The sequence below is a fragment of the Eubalaena glacialis genome, chromosome 2 (assembly GCF_028564815.1).
Source record: "Eubalaena glacialis isolate mEubGla1 chromosome 2, mEubGla1.1.hap2.+ XY, whole genome shotgun sequence".
In the NCBI taxonomy this organism is placed as follows: domain Eukaryota; kingdom Metazoa; phylum Chordata; class Mammalia; order Artiodactyla; family Balaenidae; genus Eubalaena; species Eubalaena glacialis.
In genome coordinates, this window is record NC_083717.1 from 145,035,151 (window position 1) to 145,056,314 (window position 21,164).

Below are 21,164 nucleotides of genomic sequence, written 5' to 3' on the forward strand. Positions count from 1 at the left end.
TTATCACACATGCATCTGTCTCTAAACAATATATTATTTGGTTTTTGAATCAGAGCATGTGTTTTCTTTCATGACTTAATTCTTTTAGTTAACATTATGTTTTTTAGATTCACACATTACTTCTATTCAGCTGGTGTGCACTTGCATGGCTGTACCTGTGTTTACTTGGTGTTTATTCTGTTTGGTCAGTTTCTGTGCTGTCCAGTTATTAAATATTTTGAAAATCATCCCTGGATGCATTCATTTGATGTGTGTCCTGTATAATATTCTATTGTGTGAATTTATGGCAATTTCCTTATCTATTCCACTATTGATGAATATTTGAATGCTTCAGGGTTTTTTTGGTTTGTAAGCAGTGCTACAGTGAGCATTCTTGGTAGCATGTCTCCTATTATACACACAGCAGGACAGGTACACTCCCTAGGGCATATACCAAGGAATGGAATGCTGGGTTGCCTGGTGCACACATCTCCAGATTTACTTGGGAATGTCAGTGTTGCCAAAATATTTGTATCAATCTACACTACCACCAGCCCCCTCCTTGCTCCACATCCTTGACAACATTTGATGCCATCTGGCCTTAAAGTTTTTACCAATCCAGTGAGTGTGACATGATATTTCATTGTGGTTTTTGTTTACTTTCCATGATTATAGTGGAGTGTATTTTCATAGCCTTATGAACTATTTGTGTTTTCTCTTCTGTAAAAATGCTGGTTCCTGTCTTTTGCTCATTTGTCTATTGAGTTGTCTTTTACTGATTTATAGGAATACTTTAATTATATAGTTGTATGAGTTGAATATGTCTTCTCAGTTTGTAGCTTATCTTTGCACTTTCTTGATGATTATCCTTTGTTCAACAGAAGTTTTTAATTTTAATGTAATTTCATTCTTTTCCATAATGCTTTGTGTTTCTGCATCTTTAGAAATCTTTCCCAGTGTGGAGATCATAAAGTCTCCTGTATTGTCTTCTAAATGATTTTTGGTTTTGCCTTCCATGTTTAAATCTTTTTTTTTTTAATCTGAATTTTTTATTTGGTTGGTTTAAGGTAGGGATCCAATTTCATTATATTTTCGGTGTGGATAACCAGTTGTTCTTATGTCATATATTAAATAGTCCCCTCTTTCCCTACTAACATGCAAACTCAGTCTGTTACACATCAAGTTTCCATGTATGTGTGGTCTGTTTCTAAGTTCTTTATTCTGTGCAGTTTGTCTGTTTATTTATTCTTGTGACAGAACCTCAGTATCTAAATTACAACAGCTTTACTAGAAGTCTAAATGTTGGGTGGTAAAAGCCCCATCCCCACCCTATCTTGTTCTTGTTCTTCAGGAATATTTTGGTTATTTAGGGCCTTTTGTTCTTTTGTATGAATTTTCTTTACTATTTTTCAATAATAGTAAAATATATAAAACATTTAATTTGCCATTTTAACCAGGTTAGTGTACAGTTCAGTGGCATTAATTACATTCACAATGTTGTGCAGTGTTACCACTATCTAGTTCCAAAACTCATTACTCCAAACAGAAACTCTCCCTCCTTCCTTACCCCAGTCCCTGCTAACTTCTAATCATTCTGTCTTTATGTATTTGCATTTTCCTAGATATTTCATATAAATGGAATCATACAATATTTGTCTTTTTGAGTCTGGCTTATTTTATTTAGCATAATATTTTCAAGGTTCACTGTGTTGCAGTATGTATCAGAACTTCCTTCCTTTTTATGGTGAATACGATTACACTGTATGCATATACCACATTTTGTTTATCCGTTCATCTGTTGTTGGGACACTTGGGTTGTTGCCATCTTTTGTGTATTGTGAATAGTCCTGATATGAATATTGGCATACAAGTATCCGAGCCCCTATTTTTGATTCTTTTGGGTACCTAGGAGTGGAATTCCTGGGTCAAATGGTTATTCTACATTCAACTTTTAGAACTGCTAAATTGTTTTCCATAGCGCTTCTTCATTTGTATAAACTTCAGAATCAGATTGTCAAATAAAGTACCATATTGAGATTTTATGTTACTGTACTCAATCTTTAGATCATTTGAGGGTGATAAACATGTTATGAAATTGAGACTTCAAATCCAGGTATATAGTATGTCTCTCTATGCCGGACTTCTTGATGTCTTTCAATAGAGTTTTATAGTATCTTCATAGGGATCTTGTATATCTTTTGTTGGGTTTATTCTTGGCTTCTTTGTATTTTTTATTGTTTTTTAAAGACTAAATTTCTTTTTAAAAAATTTCTTGATTGTTGCTGGTGTTTTGAAATGCAGTTGACTTGAATATTTTTGATTCTGGCAAGCTTTCTTATATTAATTTTTGAAATTCATCTGTTAATTATCTTTTTATTTTCTATGTAGAGTCATGTAATCTACAGATGATGACAGTTTTGTTTCTTGCATCCGAATGTTCATTCCTTTTTACTTCCTTTTCTTTACTCCACTGGTGGACCTGAAGTACAATGTTAAATAGAAGCCAATTTTTTCTTGCTCCTAATCTCAGAGTGATTGTTTTCAACTATTAACCATTAAGTTTGATGATTGCTTTAGGGTTTTGCTTGTTTGTTTGTTTGTAGATGGCCTTTTTCAAATTAATGACATGTCCTTCTACCTGATTTTCAATTTATGAATGTTGAGTTTTCAAGAGTGATTTTTTTGCATCATACTGAGATAATTGTTTTTTCTTCTTTGATCTCTTACTATGATGACTATACAAAAAATAAGTAATATTTGTAATATTAAACCAATGTTCCATTCCTTGGATTAAGTACAAGTTAGTGTAATATTACCCTTTTTATACATCACTGGATCCTATTTACTAATTACTTTTTTAGCAATTTTACATCTATGTTCAAAAGTGGATTGGGTAGTGTTCCTTCTTTTATATTCTGGAATAGATTTTTTGGAAGATTGAATTATTGGTTCTTTGAGTGTTTGTAAGAACTCATCTTTAAAGCCATCTGGGTTTGGTACTTTGTGGAGATTTTAAATCTCTGATTCAATCTATTTAAAGCTGTGGGATTATTCACATTTTCCATTTTTTCTTGAGTCAAGTTTCCTCACTCCCACCTCCAGCCCCAGGAGTCTATCCATGTCATTTAGGTTTTAAAATTTATTGGCATAAACTCAAGTTGTTCATAATACTATTTATTCTCTGTAGTAGCTATAGATATGGCCCCTTTTTCATTCCTAGAATTGTCAAATGGTGCCTTCCTTTCCTCCCCGCCACCTACCTTGAATAGTCTTGCCACAGGTTTATCAGCCTTCAGAAACACCAATTTTTGGTCTACTTGATCCTCTCTGTTGTTTTTAAAATTTTCATTAATATCTGCTCCTTCTTATTTCTTCCTACTTTCTATGGGTTTATTATGCTGTTATTTCTTGAATTTCTGACGTTGGATGCTCAACTCATTCTTTTTGAGACTTTTTAATTCTTTAATGTAAGTATATAAAGCTATACATTTTCTTCTAAGTACCTCTTTAGCTGTATTCTTCAAGTTTTGATAAGCAGTATTTTGTCATTTTAGTTCTAATATTTTATACTTTCCATTATTATTTATTATTTGACCCATAAGCTGTTTAGGAAAATAATTTAAATTTCTAACAATATGCTGTTTTTATAGTTACCTTTCTGTTATTAATGTCTAACTTAATTGTGTTAATATTCAGAGCGTGTGGTCTCTACTTATCTAGTACCAGTCCTTTGGAATATGTTGAGGCTTGCTTTAAGGACTAGCATGTAATCAGTTTTCATAAATATACTCTTTGTTCTAATTAAGAATATATATTCTAATTATATATGTACATATACATGCATGTATATGTATATATATACACAGACACTTCACGGGTGTGTTTTATATGTGTACATTTTATTAATCTTGCTAGTTGTGTTCAAATCTCCTATATCCTTTTTTTATTATTTTACTTCCTGTTCTATTAATTACTGTAACAGGTATTAAAATTAAAAACTCCCACTCTAACTGTAGATTTGTTAGTTTCCCCTTATGATCCTGTCAGATTTTACTTTATATATATATATATCTTTAGGCTACCTTTTTGGGTGTATATGAATCCAGAATTCAGAACTGTTATAGCTTTCTGGTTAATAGAACATTTTATAATTTTGTAATGATCCTCTTTATCTGTAGTAATGTTATTTGCCTTAAAATCTATTTTGCTGGTGTTAATATGGCTACACTAGTTTTCTTTTGGTTAGTATTTGCATGGCATATCTTCTGATGGAAACTTTGTGTATCTTTATATTTTAGATATGTCTTATAACCTGAAAATAGCTGGATTTTATTTTTATCTAGTCTGACATATCTAGAGAGTTTAGCCTATTTCTACTGAAAGTAATTCTGATACACTTTTTTCGTCAGATGTGTTTTATATTTGCCCCCCTTCATTTCTCCTCCTCCTCCTTCTTTAACTTTGTCATTTTGAAAATGTTTTGAGTTTTTTGTTATCTTTCCTTTTTTTTTCTCTTTGCTTGTATAGAAATTAGATGATTTATTTCTAGACATCTAGTAGATACTCTATTTCAGCATGAATGCTTCACAAAGTTCAAAGTTAATAATTTTACTTCTTTCCACAGGGTTCAAATACTTCACAAACTTTTAAATCTGAGCACCCTCTTCCCTAGTTAGTCCTATCCTGTTCCCCCAACCCCTGCCTTAAATTAGGCATCAAAAAAAGCTTAGCCTTTTTTATGTTTAAATCTACCCACACACTTTACCAGTATCTTGTCACACTATTGCTTGTTGCATTTCAGGTGTTTAATTTTGATCATTTGTCTTTTGCCTGAAGTACAACATCTATTAGAATTTCTTAAAGTGAGGGTCTGTTATTGGCTGGCTGTCTCAGTTTTTGTTTGAAAATTTCTTTATTTTACCTCGGTTCTTAAAAGATATTTTTACTGAGTATAGAATTCTAGGTGGACAGTTACTTTCATTAAGCACATTGGCTAATATGATTTAGTCTTGAGTTGTTGCTAATGAGAAGTCAGTCATTAGTTGCCATTCATTTGAAGATGATCTTTCTTTTCTCTGGCAGCTTTTAAGAGTGTATCTTTTTCTTTGATATACAGTTTTACTATGATGTATCTAGGTATGGATTTCTGTTTATTTACCCTGCTTGGAACTTGTTAGGACTTCCTAGATCTCAGGATTGATGACTTTCAACAATTTTGCAAAACTCTTAGGCTCTGTCTCTTCAAATATTGCCTCTTCCTCATTCTCTCTATTACATCCTAATGTAATTCTGATTAGACTTAGTTCTTCTCTCTCTTCCTCCATGTCTCTTCTTTTTTATATATTCCATCTCTCTGGGCTATGTTTCTGGATGAATCAGTTCGCTAGTTCTCTGTTTTTAGGGTGACCTTGACAAAAGCAGTTTTAGTGGAATGAGTCTGGATTGATTAGTCTGGACTGATGAAATAATGAGAGGTGAAGCAATGGAGACTTCTACTATAGTTAACTCAGTATGGAAATTTTGTTGTGAAGGGAGCAGAGAAATAAGATAAAGAGTTATGGGAGAGTTGGGGTTTTTTTTTGTTTTTTAAAGATGAGTCATACTAAGGCATGTTTCGGTATTGATAGGAGTGATCTAGTAGAGAGGGAAACTTGATGATGTAGAAGAGAAGGGATAATTTAGGAGTGAAATTGCTGAGAAAGTAAGACGGAAACTGAAAGAAGACTGGAGCATAATGACTAAAGGCAAGAACTTTGGAGGGATAGCAGGTACCATATAGCACAGAATCATAAGGATTTTAGACTATCCTGAAAGCAACAGGGAAGCATTGAAGGGACTTAAGCAGAATAGTAACAGAATCCATTTTCATACTGTTTCTGTTGTAAAGGTGTACGCGTGAGACTACTAGAGCCTGATGCCATTAAACTTTAGAATCAAGCAATTATAATCTCCCCTTTTTTTTTTAATAATTTATTTATTTATTTATTTATTTATGGCTGTGTTGGGTCTTCGTTTCTGTGCGAGGGCTTTCTCCAGTTGCGGCGAGCGGGGGCCACTCTTCATCGCGGTGTGCGGGCCTCTCACTGTCGCGGCCTCTCCCGTTGCGGAGCACAGGCTCCAGACGCGCAGGCTCAGTAATTGCGGCTCACGGGCTCAGTTGCTCCGCGGCATGTGGGATCTTCCCAGACCAGGGCTCGAACCCGTGTCCCCTGCATTGGCAGGCAGATTCTCAACCACTGCGCCACCAGGGAAGCCCTAATCTCCCTTTCTTAACAGTTATTTACTTAGCCATGTAATATGGTTTCCTCAGTCAGACATGAATGGAAGTTTCCTTGGAATTAATATAATGGTTTTCTGCTGTGTGTGTGTGTGTGTGGGCGAGAGAGAGTGTGCGTGTGAGAGAGAGTGTGTGTAAGAGAGAGAGAGAGAGAGAGACAGAGGCATAGACAGACCTGGTAGCCAAGATACTATTTTAAAAATTTAACTAACATAGCAATGAGAAAATTAGCTAACTCTGCTTAGCATGTTAATAATTTATGCATCATATAGTCTTAGAAATTCTTAAACTGACATCTTTTACAACTAGCTATTTTTGAGTTATTTTATAGATTCTAAGTAATCATGATAGATTTATGTAAGGATTTGTTTTAACCCCTAAGTTTTTAAACTTAACATAAAGAAAATTATTGTTCTATTCTTATTTTTCTTTTCATCATAAATATCAGAATGTACTATTCTGTTTATGTTATCGGCTTCTTTAGAGATTATTCAGATTCTGAGTTGTCATTTTGACTAGCTAAATTTATCTTGATCCTTAGATTCTATATTTAATGAATATCTAACACTATGCTTGCACATAGTAGGCACTCAAAAAATATGTTTAGTGAATCAAGGTATATGATACAGTGCTCTTAATTATACTTTAAGTTTCCTTTCTTAACTCCTTCCCTTCACCCAAAATATATTGCCCTTTCTTGATACTCCTTTTCTTCCTGGCTTCACATTCTTCAGTATTCTGCTGTAATGTTATTGTTTTGCTATTTTCTCTTACTTGAAATTCCTTGTAAGGTTTAACTATCCTGAGTCTTTTCTTGAGACTCATGTACTTGCTATTTTGTATTCTAACCCTTATTGTTTGCCCACTTTCTCTTAGAAAATGTCTCTCTTCCCCTTCCCTTTTGATCTATCTTTATTTCTGTTGAAAAAGTCATCTTTGAGGCTGTTTATGGTTTTGTGTTTTGTACTATTAACGTTGCAGTTTTCCCATCCTGAGGAACTATTTAGTTGTTACTTTGTAATTAATAAACATAATTTTATGTATTCTGTGTTTTTAGTCTATTGAAGACAATGAAGTATATTTGCCTAATGATGAGATTTGGACCTATGAGATTGATAGTGGGTTGTGGTAAGTAACTTTAAATTGTAGAATGTCCAGTCTTAATATCTGTTATAACTGCTGTCATAGCCCACAGGGAGTCTGAGACCATACTTAGAACGTGCTGCAACATTATATTGTCTCCCTTTCCTTTTCTTTCAATGCTTTATTCTCTCTGGCTGTTTCTTTCCCCAACTCGCTTCCTCTCTCCATTCTTTGTCCTCTACTATTCCTCTCAAGACTAAGGCTGTTTCTGAAGACTTTGCTTTGTTCTACTAACTAATTCCCAATTCTGGTGACATGTGAAGATGTTGTAACTTTTTTTTCCCCAGTAGGTTGAAAAATCTTTACCATGGATCTTCTTACAGTTTTTACAGTATTGGCTACCATCACATCTTAATTGTAATTGTCAGTGACAGTTTTCATTGAAAAAGTACTCATGGAGTTCAAAGGGAATCTTAATTTGCTTTTCTGGAAAGTTATGGAATTCCACGTTATTCTTGCTGCAGGACGATGCACCTCATGGAAGGAGAACTCCCTACCTCTATGTCAGGAAGTTGCGGTGCTTGCATTAATGGAAAGCTATACGTTTTTGGAGGATATGATGACAAAGGATACAGCAATCGAGTAATTTTTTTTTTCAATTCAGAGCGCAGAAAAATGTAATGTTTAATGTGTCACTTCATCTCACAAGTTTACAAATGTATTTTACAAAGAAGACATATGTAGAAAAGCTTGAGCTTATGATGGTAAGGTTTGAAAGATAGGGTGAAAATGCAGCATCATGCTCTCTTCTGCCATGTCTTTCTGCTTCAGAATTAACTACGTACTTAGTTGATATTCATAGGACAAGAGCATGATGGGAAAAGATCCATTTCAGTGTTTTTCATATATCATTTTTGCTTCTAAAACATAGTCCCATTTTCATTAACTCTACAATTAAAATTTTTACCTTTTAAAAATGAAAAAGTAATATTATTAATTTTGGATCACATATCCCTGTGACATATGTTTAATTTTCCAATGTCCTGTCTGCTAATGGTGTTCTCCTCTTTTAAAAGCTTTATTTTGTTAATTTGCGAACAAGAGATGGAACCTATGTTTGGGAAAAACTCACCAACTTTGAAGGTCAACCACCCACACCACGTGATAAACTTTCCTGCTGGGTATATAAAGACAGGTAATGCAGCAAAACCATCTCATTAACTGCACTCAAGTAAGGATTACAGCTTGTGACCAAAATAGAGAAAACTTGAAAGTCTGAAATTTTTTTCAAGATAGTTACAAACTTGTGTTGACACTGATGTTAAAGGCAGTTTTGAACCCTGGATAAGAGCCAGGTCATAAGAATAAACATGGTGGAAGCAGCTATTTGGTTTTTAAAAATTCGTTACTTTATTAATTTTCTGAATCGTTAATACAGTTACATGGTTCAAAAATCAAAACCATATTAAAAAGGATACGATGAAAAGTCTGGCTCCCACTCCTGTCCCCATCCATCCTGTTCCCACCCTCCACATGCACAAATAGCTACTTTTATTAATATCTTTTGTATTTTTATAGCAGTGGTTCTCAAACTTGTCTGCCATAGAAATAATCTGGGGATCTTTTAAAAGCTCTGAAGCCCAGGTGATACCCCAGAACTAATCAAATTACAATCACTGGGAGTATGATTTTTTTAAGCTCCTCAGGTGATTCCAAGTGCAAGCAAGTTTGGGAACAACTGCCATCCCTGTTACTTTATGCAGATAGAAGCAAATACATAGGTACGTGCTCTTCTCTTCCTCCTCCTTACACAAATATCGGTGTACTCCGTACACTATTCTGCACCCTGCTGCTTCCTTTTTTTTTTTTGAGGGGGCCATGCCACACGGCATATGGGAATTGTAGTTCCCCGACCAGGGATCGAACCCGCACCCCCTGCATTGGAAGTGCGGTGTCTCAACCACTGGACTTCTTTTAGTCAACAGTATACCATGGGGAACTTTAATCTTTCTGTATCTCTAGTTAGAAAGCTTGATTTTGTTTTTGTTTTTACAGTTGCATAGTATTCTCCTGTGTGGATATACCAAGTTTATTTAACCTTTCCCATATAGATGACGCAACACTTAGATTAAATGAATATCTTTGTGTATATATACATATGATTGCAGATCTATTTGTTGGATAAAATTCCAGAATTTGATTTCTGGTCAAAGGATAATACATTTATAATTGTGATAAGTGTTTATTTTGCTAAGGTTGCTGTAACAGAGTTCTATAAACTGAATAAACAACAGAAATGTATTGTCTCATAGTTCTGGAGGCTAGAAGTCTGAGATCAAGGTGTCAGCAGGGTTGGTTCATTCTCTGGGTTTTGAGAAAGAATCTGTTTTATGCCTGTCCCCAGCTTCTGGTGATTTGTTGGCAACCTTTGGTGTGTTGAAGCAACACTCTGATCTCTGCCTTCATAGTCACATAGCATTCTCTCTGTGTGCTTGTCTGTCTCCAAATTTTCCCTTTTTGTAAGAATACCAGTCATATTGGATTAGGACTTACCCTCATGACTTCATTTTAACTTGATTGCCTCTATAAGGACCCTGTCTCTAAATAAGGTCACATTCTTTTTTTATTATTCTTATGTTTTTATTTCTAGAAAATATAATTGTTCTGCCTTTTTAATTGCAGTAATTCCTACTCTGCTTTATTCAATATTCAGTTTATTTTAAAAAATCTCTTTTTAAACTGCAGGGGGCACTTATAATAATTAAGATGGAGGGTGTTAAGTTTTAAAAAACAATCAGTTTAAATAATACACATTTATATTTTGAATACAAAAGGCAGACATTAAAATTTGACAAAATATTTTATAATTCTCAAAAAGCATATCAGAATTCCAGAGGGTAAGGAATAAGATTATCTTGGTCATGAAAAGGTACATGGATCAAAATACTCTCTAGAATATGAGAATTTGGAAAGGAAAATCTTAAACCTTTGAATTATGGATTAATCAGATTTAAAGAGAAACCAACTATGATTATGCTGTTGTTGCTTTCTCTGGCCCTACAAATTGATAACCATTAGTACTCTGCTTTGAGTAGCCAATAATGTCACATTCTAAATACAGGGGCTTAGGACTTCTATATATGAATTTTGTGGGGGACACAATTCAATCCATAACATTGGATTTTGCCAACTTTTCCTCCAATAAAGTTGTGCTGTTTTGTGTTGTCAATAATGGAGTGCCTCTTTGTCCCCAGCCTTGCCAAGAATTTACAGGCAAACTTAGATGTTTTTGGCCAAATTGTTAGGTGAGACGTGATGCCTCAGTCTTATTTTAATTTTCATATATTTAAGGGCAATTTGTATTTCTTTTTCTCTGAACTGAAAAATAAATCCTTTGCTAATTATTTTTTATTTGATTGATCCTTTGCTAATCATTTTTTATTTATTTTATTTGATACTCTTGATTTCTAGGAGTTATTTATGTATAAAGAGATTAGTGTTTGACTGTGATACATGAAAATATTTTTTCCAGGTTGTCATTTGTCTTTTGACTTTGCATAAAGTGTGTTTTGCATGTATTAAACAGCTTCTTAAAGCTGTTATTTAGGTAAATTTATCAATAATTTCTTTTCTGGCTTCTTGACTTTGAGTCAATTGCAAAGGTTTTTTCCACTCCAAGATTATAAACTAATTCTCACATATTTTCCTCTAGTACTTTTGTTATTTTTAGAAACCTGGGAGGGCTTCCCTAACAGTCCAGTGGTAAGGACTCCACACTTTCACTGCTGAGGGCACGGGTTTGATCCCTGGTCGGGGAACTAAGATCCTGCAAGCTGTGTGGCACAGCCAAAAAAAAAAGAACCAGTAAAAACCTGTGAATGGTATGAGATATGAATCCAAGTTTATCTTTTATTATTTAGTTTTTAAGTTTTATAACTGGTGGTTTGTACCTCTTCATCCCTTCCGTATTTCACCCATCCGCCACCCTTCCCCTCTAGCAACCACTAGTTTGTTCTCTGTATCTGTTTTTTCATATTTGTTCTTTGTTTTGATTTTTACATTCTACACATAAGTGAAAACATGCAGTATTTGTTTTTCTCTGATTTATTTCACTTAGCATAATATCCTGAGTCCATCCATGTTGTCACAAATGACAAAATTTCATTCTTTTTTATGGCTGAGTAATATTTCATTGTGTGTGTGTGTACATACACACCACATCTTCTTTATACATTCATCTGTTGATGGACACAGGTTGCTTCCATATCTTGGCTATTGTAAATAATGCTGCAATGAACATTGGGGTGTATATATCTTTTTGAATAAGTGTTTTCATTTTATTTGGTTAAATAGGAGTGGCATTGCTGGATGGTATGGTAGTTCTATTTTTAATTTTTTGAGGAACCTCCATACTGTTTTCTATAGTGGTTGTATCAATTTACATTCCCACCAACAATGCATGAAGGTTTCCTTTTCTCCACATCTGTGCCAACACTTGCTATTTCTTGTCCTTTTGATAATAGCCATTCTGACAGGTATAAGGTGACATCTCATTGTGGTTTGGGTTTGCATTTCCCTGACGATTAGTGATACTGAGCATCTTTTCATGTGCCTGTTGGACATCTGTATGTGTTCTTTGGAAAAATGTCTATTCAGGTCTTTTCCCCATTTTTTAACTGGGTTGTTTTTTTTAACTGATACTGAGTTGTTTGAGTTCTTTATATATTTTGTATATTAGCCCCTAGTGGACACATCATTTGCAAATATCTTCTCCCATTCAGTAGGTTGCCTTTTTGTTTTATTGATGGTTTCTTTTGGTGTACAAAAGCTTTTTAGTTTGTTGTGGTCCCATTTGCTTATTTTTGCTTTTGTTGTCCTTGCCAGAGGAGACAGATCCAAAAAAATATTGCTAAGGCTGATTTCAAAGAGTGTACTGCCTAAGTTTTCTTCTAGGGGTTTTATAGTATCAAGTCTTACGCTTAAGTCTTTAATGCATTTTGAGTTTATTTTTGTATATAGTGTGAGAAAATGGTCTAGTTTCATTCTTTTATAAGTAGCTGTACATTTTCCCAACACCACTTATTGAAGAGACTGTCTTTTCTCCATTGTATATTCTTATGTTGTAGATTAACTGAGCATACGTGCATGGATTTACTTCTGGGCTCTCTATTCTGTTTCATTGATCTATGTGTCTATTTTTGTACCAGTACCTTACTGTTTTTATTACTGTAGCTTTGTAGTATAGTTTGAAACCAGGGACCATGATACATTTAGCTTTGTTCTTCTTTCTCAAGATTATTTTGGCTATTTGGAGTCTTTTGTGGTTCCATAAAAATTTTAGGATTGTTTGTTCTAGCTCTGTGAAAATAATGCCATCAGTATTTTGATAAGGATTGCATTGAATCTGTAGATTGCTTTGGGTAGTATGGACATTTTAACAATATTAATTCTTCCAATCCATGAACATGAAATATCTTTCCACTTATTCATGTCATCTTCAATTTCTTTCATCAGTGCCTTATAGTTTTCATAGTACAGGTCTTTCATCTTTTTGGTTAAATTTATTCCTAGGTATTTTATTTGTTTTGATGCAATTGTAAATGGAATTATTTTCTTGATTTCTGTCTCTGATAGTTCATTATTAGTGTATAGAAATGCAACTGATTTATGTCTATTAATTTTGTGTCCTGTAACTTTATTGAATTCATTTATTAGTTTTTATAGTTTTTTTGGTGGACTCTTCAGAGTATTCTATATATAGAATCATGTCATCTGCAAATAGTGACAGTTTTATTCCTTCCCTTCCAATTTGGATGCTTTTTATTTCTTTTTCTTCTCTGATTGCTGTGGCTAGGATTTCCAATATTATGTTAAGTAAAAAAGGGGGCATCCTTGTATTGTTCCTGATCTTAGAGGAAACGCTTTCGGCTTTTCACCATTGACTATGATGTTAGCTGTGAGTTTGTCAAAAATGGCCTTTATTGTGTTGATGTATGTTCCTTCTCTACCCACTTTGTTGAGAGTTTTTGTCATGAATCGATGTTGGATTTCGTCAAATGCTTTTTCTGTAGCTATTGAGTTGATTGTGTGATTTTTATCCTTCCTTTTGTTAATGTGGTGCATCATGTTGATTGATTTGTGGATACTGAGCCATCCTTGCATTCCTGGGATAAATCCCACTTGATCATTGTGTATGATCCTTTTAACGTATTGTTGAATTCAGTTTGCTAGTGTTTTGTTGAAGATTTGTGTATCTATGTTCACCAGGGATATTGGCCTGTAAGTTTCTTTTTTTGTAGTGTCTTTTTCTGATTTTGGTATCAAGGTAATGCTGGCCTTGTAGAATGGGTTTGGAAATTTTCTCTCCTCTTCAATTTTTTTGGAATAGTTTGAGAAGGATAGGTGTTAAATCTTCTTTGAAGGTATGATAGAATTCATTTGTGAAGCCATCTGGTCCTGGACTTTTGTTTTTTGGGAGTTTTTTTGATTACTGATCAATTTTATTGCTAGTAGTCAGTCTGTTCAGATTTTCTATTTCTTCCTCATTCAGTCTTGGGAGATTGTATGTTTCTAGGAGTTTATGCAGTTCTAGGTTGTTCATTTTTTTGGCTTATAATTGTTCATAGTAATCTCTTATGATTTGTATTTCTGTGGTGTTGGTTGTAACTTCTCTTTTATTTCTGATTTTATTTACTTGGGTTTTCTCTCTTTCTTTATTGATGAGTCTGACTAAAATTTTTTCAATTTTGTGTATCTTTACAAAGAACCAGCTCTTATTTTCATTGATCTTTTCTATTAGTTTTTTAAATCTCTATTTTATTTATTTCTTCTCTGATCTTTGTTATTTCTTTCCTTCTGCTGACTTTGGACCTTGTTTGTTCTTCTTTTTCTGATTCTTTTAGGTGGGTCATATGGTAATTCTATGGTCAACATTTTTTTTTAATTTAATTTAATTTATTTTTTGTTTATTTATTTTTGGCTGTGTTGGGTCTTTGTTGCTGCATGTGGGCTTTCTCTAGTTGTGGCGAGCGGGGGCTACTCTTCATCCTGGTGCGTGGGGTTCTCATTGTGGTGGCTTCTCTTGTTGTGGAGCACAGGCTCTAGGCGCACGGGCTTCAGTAGTTGTGGCTCATGGGCTCTAAAGGGCAGGCTCAGTAGTTGTAGCGCACGGGCTTAGTTGCTCTGCGGCATGTGGGATCTTCCTGGACCAGGGCTCGAACCCGTGTCCCCTGCATTGGCAGGTGGATTCTTAACCACTGTGCCACCAGGGAAGCCCCTATGTTCAACATTTTGAGTAGAACCAAACTGTTTTCCACAGTAACTATGCCATGTTATATTCCCACTATAAACGTTCCGGTTTTCTACAGTCTCACCAACTCTTGCTATTTTCTTTTGTTTTTTGTTTGTTTGTTTTATAATTGCCATTGTAATGGGTGTGAAATGGTATCCATTGTGGTTTTGATTTGTATTTCTCCAGTGACTAATGATGTTGACCATCTTTTCCTGTGCTTATTGGCCATTTGTATATCTTCTTTGGAGAAATGTCTATTCTAGTCCTTTGCCCATTTTTTAAAAATTGGATTGTTTTATCTTTTTGTTATTGAGTTGTAGGAATTCTTTACATATTCTGGATAGTAAACCCTTATCAGATATATGTAGTTTTCTTGTTGTGTTTTTGTCTGGCTTCAGTTTCAGGATAATGCTGGCCTCATTGAATGAGTTAGGAAGTGTTCCCTCCTTCTCAGTATTTTTAAATGTTAGAGAAGGGTTGGTATTAATTCTTCTTGAAATATTTGATAGAATTCACCACTGAAGCCCTCTGGTCCTGGACTTTTCTTTGTTGGGAGGTTTTTGGATTACTGGTTCAGTCTCTTTACTTATTATATGTTTATTCAGACTTTTTATTTCTTCATGAGCCCCTTTTGGAAGTATGTGTCTTTCCAGGAATTTTTCTATTTCATCTAGTTTATACAGTCTGTTGGTATGCAGTTTTTTGGTATTCTCTTATGATATTTTTTATTTCTGTCATGTTAACAGCAATGTCCCCTCTGTCACTCCTAATTTTAGTAACTGAGTTTTCTCCACTTTGTTTTTAGTCAACCTAGCTAAAGATTTGTCAATTTTGTTGATATTTTCAAAGACCCAACTTTTGGTTTTGTTGTTTCTCTCTATTGTTTTTCTATTCACCATTTTGCTTATTTCCTCTTTAATTTTTATTATTTCCTTCTGTTATCTATGGGTTTAGTTTGCTTCTCTTTCTAGTTCCTTGATGTGTACAGTTATATTATTGATATGAGATCTTTCTTTTTAAATTTGTGGGCATTTATAGCTATAAGATTCCCTCTGAGCACCACCTTCACAGTATTCCATAAGTTTTGTTTTATTCTGTTTGCATTTTCAGTCATTTCAAGGTAATTTCTAATTTCCCTTGTGATTTTTTTCACTCATGGGGTTGACAGATTTTTTTCTTTCTTTCAGCACTTTAATGACTTTATTACATTGCCTTTTGGCCTCCATTTTTCTGGTGAGAAATTCACTCATTTGTATTTATCCAGCTTGGAGTGTGCTGAGCTTCTGGGGCTGGTGGATGTATATCTTTCATCAGTTTTAGGAAGTTCTTATTAATTAACAAATATTTCTTCTACCCATTTATTTGTCTCTTCTCCTTCTGGGACTCCTATTATATGCACATTAGATCATAGGGTATTGTTATACAGAGCTTGGGCTCTCTTCCCCGCCTCCCACTCTTTTATTCTCTTTGTTTTAATTTGGATACTTTTTTTGACCAATTGACTTATCTTCAAGTTCACTGATCTTTTCCATTGCTATGTCCAGTTTCCTGTTATGACTATCTAATGAATTTCTTTATTTCTGACATCTTATTTTCCAATTTTTTGCATTTTCATTTCATTCTTTTTCATGGTTCCATGTCTGTGCTAAAATTACCTAGTTCTTTCTGCACATTGTCCACCTTTTACAAACTGGTCTGTTACTATTTCTACCATAGTTATTTTAAAGGCCATGTCTAATAATTCTAATATCTGGGCCACCTTGGAGTCAGCTTATATTGACTCTTTCCTCTCTTGATCATGGGTCACTTTTTTTGCCTTTTCTTATACCTTGTAATTTCTTCATCATTTGACAGACATTCTGTATGAAAGAACAGTAAAGATGGGAATAAACAATATTTCTTTCCAGAAAAGGACATGCCCTTTTTTCCTTTTTCAGGTTGCTAGAGTGGGATTTAAGTCAGTCTAATCTATAGTTGATCTGTGTTTGGGCTTTGTTGCAGCTTTAGTTTGATTCAGTTTAACCACTGGCTTCAAATGTTCTGATGCAGGACCAAGACTTTCCTTTGCTACAGCCCAATGTTTGAGCACTAGAGATTGTCTAGAGATTTTGAACAGTGCTACAGCTGAGTACCGACTTCTCAGAACTGTGGGAGATCTCTCCTTGTTTCATAGCCTACCTGTGTTGCTAGGGAGTTCTGTTTGCTCTCCAATCCCACTTTATACTTTCTGCACCTTGAGAGATCTCTTTCAGCATTGCATCTCCCCCCCTGGCATTTTGAGGGCAGCCACCCTCCCTGTATGCTATAATGGCTTGGCATGCCTCTGAGGTGTTTCTGTCAGATCTCCTGCCCAGATCCCAAACTTTAGAGTTGATAGCTCAGATTGCCTCAAGGAGAGTTGCTCAGCTCTTCTCTGCTTCCAGCTGTTGGGGACTGACCCTGAGCCCTCCCTGAAGACTATGTGAAAAAGTTGTTGAGTAGGTTCAAGCTCCCTCTGTGGCTGAGTTTCTTAAGATTCTAATTTGCTATGCCAGCCTACATGTTACTGTTAAAATTTTGGGTGGCTTCTTTTACAAACCCAATCTGTGCTGGATTCTTTCTCCTCCTGCTGTTACATCAGGGATGAAAGCAACCATGGGCCTCTTCTCTCCTACTGGGAGCTCATCACTTTCTGGAATTAGTTTATTTAGGTCTCTTTGTTCCCATAGCTCTTTGATTTTTTTTTAAACTATGGTTTTGTAGTTTATAGGGCTTGTTTAGGTTGTGAGAGAAATGATGTCTTCCTACTTTCTGTGAACAGACTGAAAGTAGAACTCCTAAAGTGTGTCCTTTGTTTTGTTTTTCAGATTAATATATTTTGGTGGCTATGGGTGTAGGAGACACAATGAACTCCAGGATTGTTTTGATGTTCATGATGCGTCTTGGGTAAGAGAGTAATCCCTGTTTACATTTTCCTCTAAGTTAGTGTCACGTTACAGTCTTCAGAAATAATGAGCCCAGTTTTTCTCATTTTAATTTGCTGTAATTGATATTATGAAAAAAAATGTATTTTCTCTCTTTTGAATTTGGGTTCAGTTGCAGGAGGTTCTCTCACCTAATTATATCAGCCTTCATGGCTACTGGCAGAGTAATGTCTTTTCTGATGCCATTAATCACTTATAGCCGCTTCTGTTAGACAACTAGTGGCTTTAGCACAACTTGGAAATACTTTGTTCATAGGTAACCGCAGTGGCTATTGCTGACATACACCTCCTTTTAGGTACATCCACCAGAACTATTCATAGCTCAGTCTGGCTTCTGTATGAGAGTGAGTAAGTTGGTAGTCATATTACTTTTTCTATTTATTCTTACTGGTTAGAGAATAAACTATTATTAATGAAAGAACTCCTGACTTATAAAAATGAAATCTTTTAATAGATAACTTTAAAAACCATTGATCTCACCACCAAGATACACAGTAACTCTTCAGTTTTACCTTCTACTAGCATGTATTATTATTGTACATTATTAATGTAAAGGTATATGTACATTTCATGTATATCTCTTTGTATATAGGTATTTAAAAATTCTCCATAGTCTTTATTTAGACTATGTGTGAAATTAATATATGCTAATTAATAAAACTGAATGGTTTTTAAGTGTTAAAAATGGTTTACATGGTTTTTGAGTTTTTAAAATGAAATATCTTTAAAGTTTTGCTACTTAAAGTATTACTGATAATTTTTAGTAATATAACTTCCCATTAATTATGTCTACTCATCAGTGAAATCTCTCATTTTTTTCTCCTCTAGTACAGTTAGGCTAATGATCATGTCCTAAAGTTTATGGTGTACAGGTAGATTTTTTCATTTAGATTCTAAACTAAGTAAATTATTTAGTTTATTTGACTTGTTTGACAAGTCCTGACAAAAATGAATGATATATTCCTGACATATAACATAAAACTGGTACAGAGGTAAGCTAGAGTAGTGATAGAGGATTTCAGCAATGAAGATGCTAAATACAGTCTAACTGCTAAATCTTTGCCTTGCCAATAGTTTTGTCTTCCTAGAAGACAAGAGAGTGAGCATAAGTTTGATGCATAAGAACAAGGTGCTTGGTTAAGTAGAATTGATTGGAATTTTTTGGAAAAAGGAACCATTGTTCCCTAAAGTTTCTAACAGCAGTGATTAGGAATTCTGAACCTGTACTTTAGGAAAAGAGATTTCCAAATGTAAATATCATTCTGTTCTCTGCAATTTTAAAAGAGATATTCCTTTGAGAGAAGCGGAAGATTGTCAACAAGTAAAGTTATGACTCATGCAAGCAATACTACGAGAAAGAAAGTTGCCAGGTGATGCTGCTATGGCCTAGGGACCACAATTTGTGAGCCACTGGTATATGCATTAGCTTTACGACTGTGGTTACACTGGTGTATGCGTTAGCTTTATGACTGTAGTTACCCTGGTGTATGCATTAGCTTTATGACTATGGTCACACTTAACTCTATTTCTGTAAAAAAGCCTATTATTTCACCAGTGAATATGCAGTGAAACTATAATACTAATCTAAAAATTATAAAAGCTTTTAAAAATATTTTTTAAATTTCTGTTTTAGGAAGAGCAGATATTCTGGGGTTGGCATAACGATGTTCACATATTTGACACAAAGACACAGAGTTGGCTTCAACCAGAAATTAAAGTAAGTATTGTAAAAAGTTACCTTTATGCTTGTGTACTCATTAATACTTTTAAAATCTATTTCTTTTACTGGGTTATTGGATTTTAGTAATTGAGTTTGTTATCATATACAAAGGGGTTCTCTTATGAGAACTGTTATTAGTACTATTTTTTAATCACATATTTTTCTCCAGGCTAACTAAGGTTTTCTAGAAAAATCTAAAGAGGTGCCATCATTATTCTTTACCCACAAGTGTAATGCCCTGATTTAATGAAGTCTCTTTTAAAAAGTCCTTTCGTAACAAAGTCCATGATTTTAAAAAGCCCATGTTTCATAAACCCTTGCAATCTTAATACTCTTTCATCTGCTCGTGAACAAACACAAATTCACATTAGTTTAAGCCATTAAAGAATTCTCACATAGCTGGGAAGCGTATTTTGAAGTGGCTCACACAGTGGAAGAGCTACAGGGACCAGGACCTTAGGAACTGGAGCAAGTTATCCAACACCATCACAATATTTGCGTCTCTCTGTCGGCTTCTCCCTGCTTCTCTGTGTGCCAGCTTCATTCTGCCTACTGCAGACTGTCCAGCTCATTTAGAAGGGAATATGGCCCCTGGCTACACCAGCAGATCTTTCTATTGGTGCTGTATTCTGTCAATGTCTATATCTTTGTCCTAGAAAAGGACTCTGGCTCTACTTAGGCATGTTCCTACTCTACATCAGTCCCTGCTGCCAAGGGGATGACTGGCCAGGTCTGAGTCTCAGGTCTGTCCCTAGGGGAGCAAGGTATTGTGATTGTTCAGCTCACCGGAACTGTGCAGAATAGAATGCTGAACAGGCAAAACCAAATTTCTATCACTAACATGCACGTATGACTAAAATTCCTTGCAGTTCAGCTTCTGTAGATGGTAGTGAGGGAGGTTCTGTGCAAAATAACAAGCGTTACAAGGTTTGACCCTTCTCAGCATCCTCTTTTTCCAAGCAGTGCTTTTCAGGTTTCCAGTGCTCTTCTGTTCTCTTCTAATTTTGGAACTGATCCACTATCAGTCGATCATATTTGTTGATTGAATTTTCTTGCAGTCAGCATTTTATTTTATTTTATTTATTTATTTTTAACACCTTTATTGGAGTATAATTGCTTTACAGTGGTGTGTTACTTTCTGCTTTATAACGAAGTGAATCAGTTATACATATACATATGTTCCCATATCTCTTCCCTCTTGCATCTCCCTCCCTCCCACCCTCCCTATCCCACCCCTCTAGGTGGTCACAAAACACCAAGCTGATCTCCCTGTGCTATGCGGTTGCTTCCCACTAGCTATCTATTTTACCTTTGGTAGTGTATATATGTCCATGCCACTCTCTCACTTTGTCACAGCTTACCCTTCCCCCTCCCCACATCCTCAAGTCCATTCTCTAGTAGGTCTGTGTCTTTATTCCCGTCTTACCCCTAGGTTCTTCATGACCTTTTTTTTTTTTTTCCTTAGATTCCATATATATGTGTTAGCATACTGTATTTGTTTTTCTCTTTCTGACTTACTTCACTCTGTATGACAGACTCTAACTCCATCCACCTCACTACAAATAACTCAGTCAGTCAGCATTTTAACGTTAAGATTTGTGTATTAATGAAATAAAAGCATCTTATCTCTGTTAAAATAATTTCGTGTCAGCAAGCAGGTGGAGAGAAATATTATTGAGACTGGATCTACTGAAACTCATCCTGGATGTCTTTCAGGCCTCTTAACGCTCTGCTCCCTTAGAGAATAAGCAAGAGTCTGGAGCTACTGCAGGCATATTTTTAGAATGTGCTCCTTGGGATAAGTGAACTGAGGTAGCTTATAATTAGTTCTTTGGACTTCAGGTCTTTCTG

The 21,164-nt window shown here is 34.9% G+C and overlaps 1 protein-coding gene across 2 annotated transcripts in view; it reads left to right on the forward strand.

Annotated features, from left to right (window-relative positions):
- KLHDC1 (kelch domain containing 1) overlaps positions 1 to 21,164 on the forward strand; it is a 49,271-nt gene that overhangs the window by 9,646 nt on the left and 18,461 nt on the right. For both annotated transcript variants that reach the window (XM_061182513.1, XM_061182514.1), the window contains 5 exons: positions 7,314 to 7,384; positions 7,864 to 7,981; positions 8,416 to 8,534; positions 17,477 to 17,555; positions 19,227 to 19,310. In XM_061182513.1, coding sequence (XP_061038496.1) covers positions 7,314 to 7,384; positions 7,864 to 7,981; positions 8,416 to 8,534; positions 17,477 to 17,555; positions 19,227 to 19,310 — 471 coding nt within the window. The remainder of the gene's footprint in view (positions 1 to 7,313; positions 7,385 to 7,863; positions 7,982 to 8,415; positions 8,535 to 17,476; positions 17,556 to 19,226; positions 19,311 to 21,164) is intronic.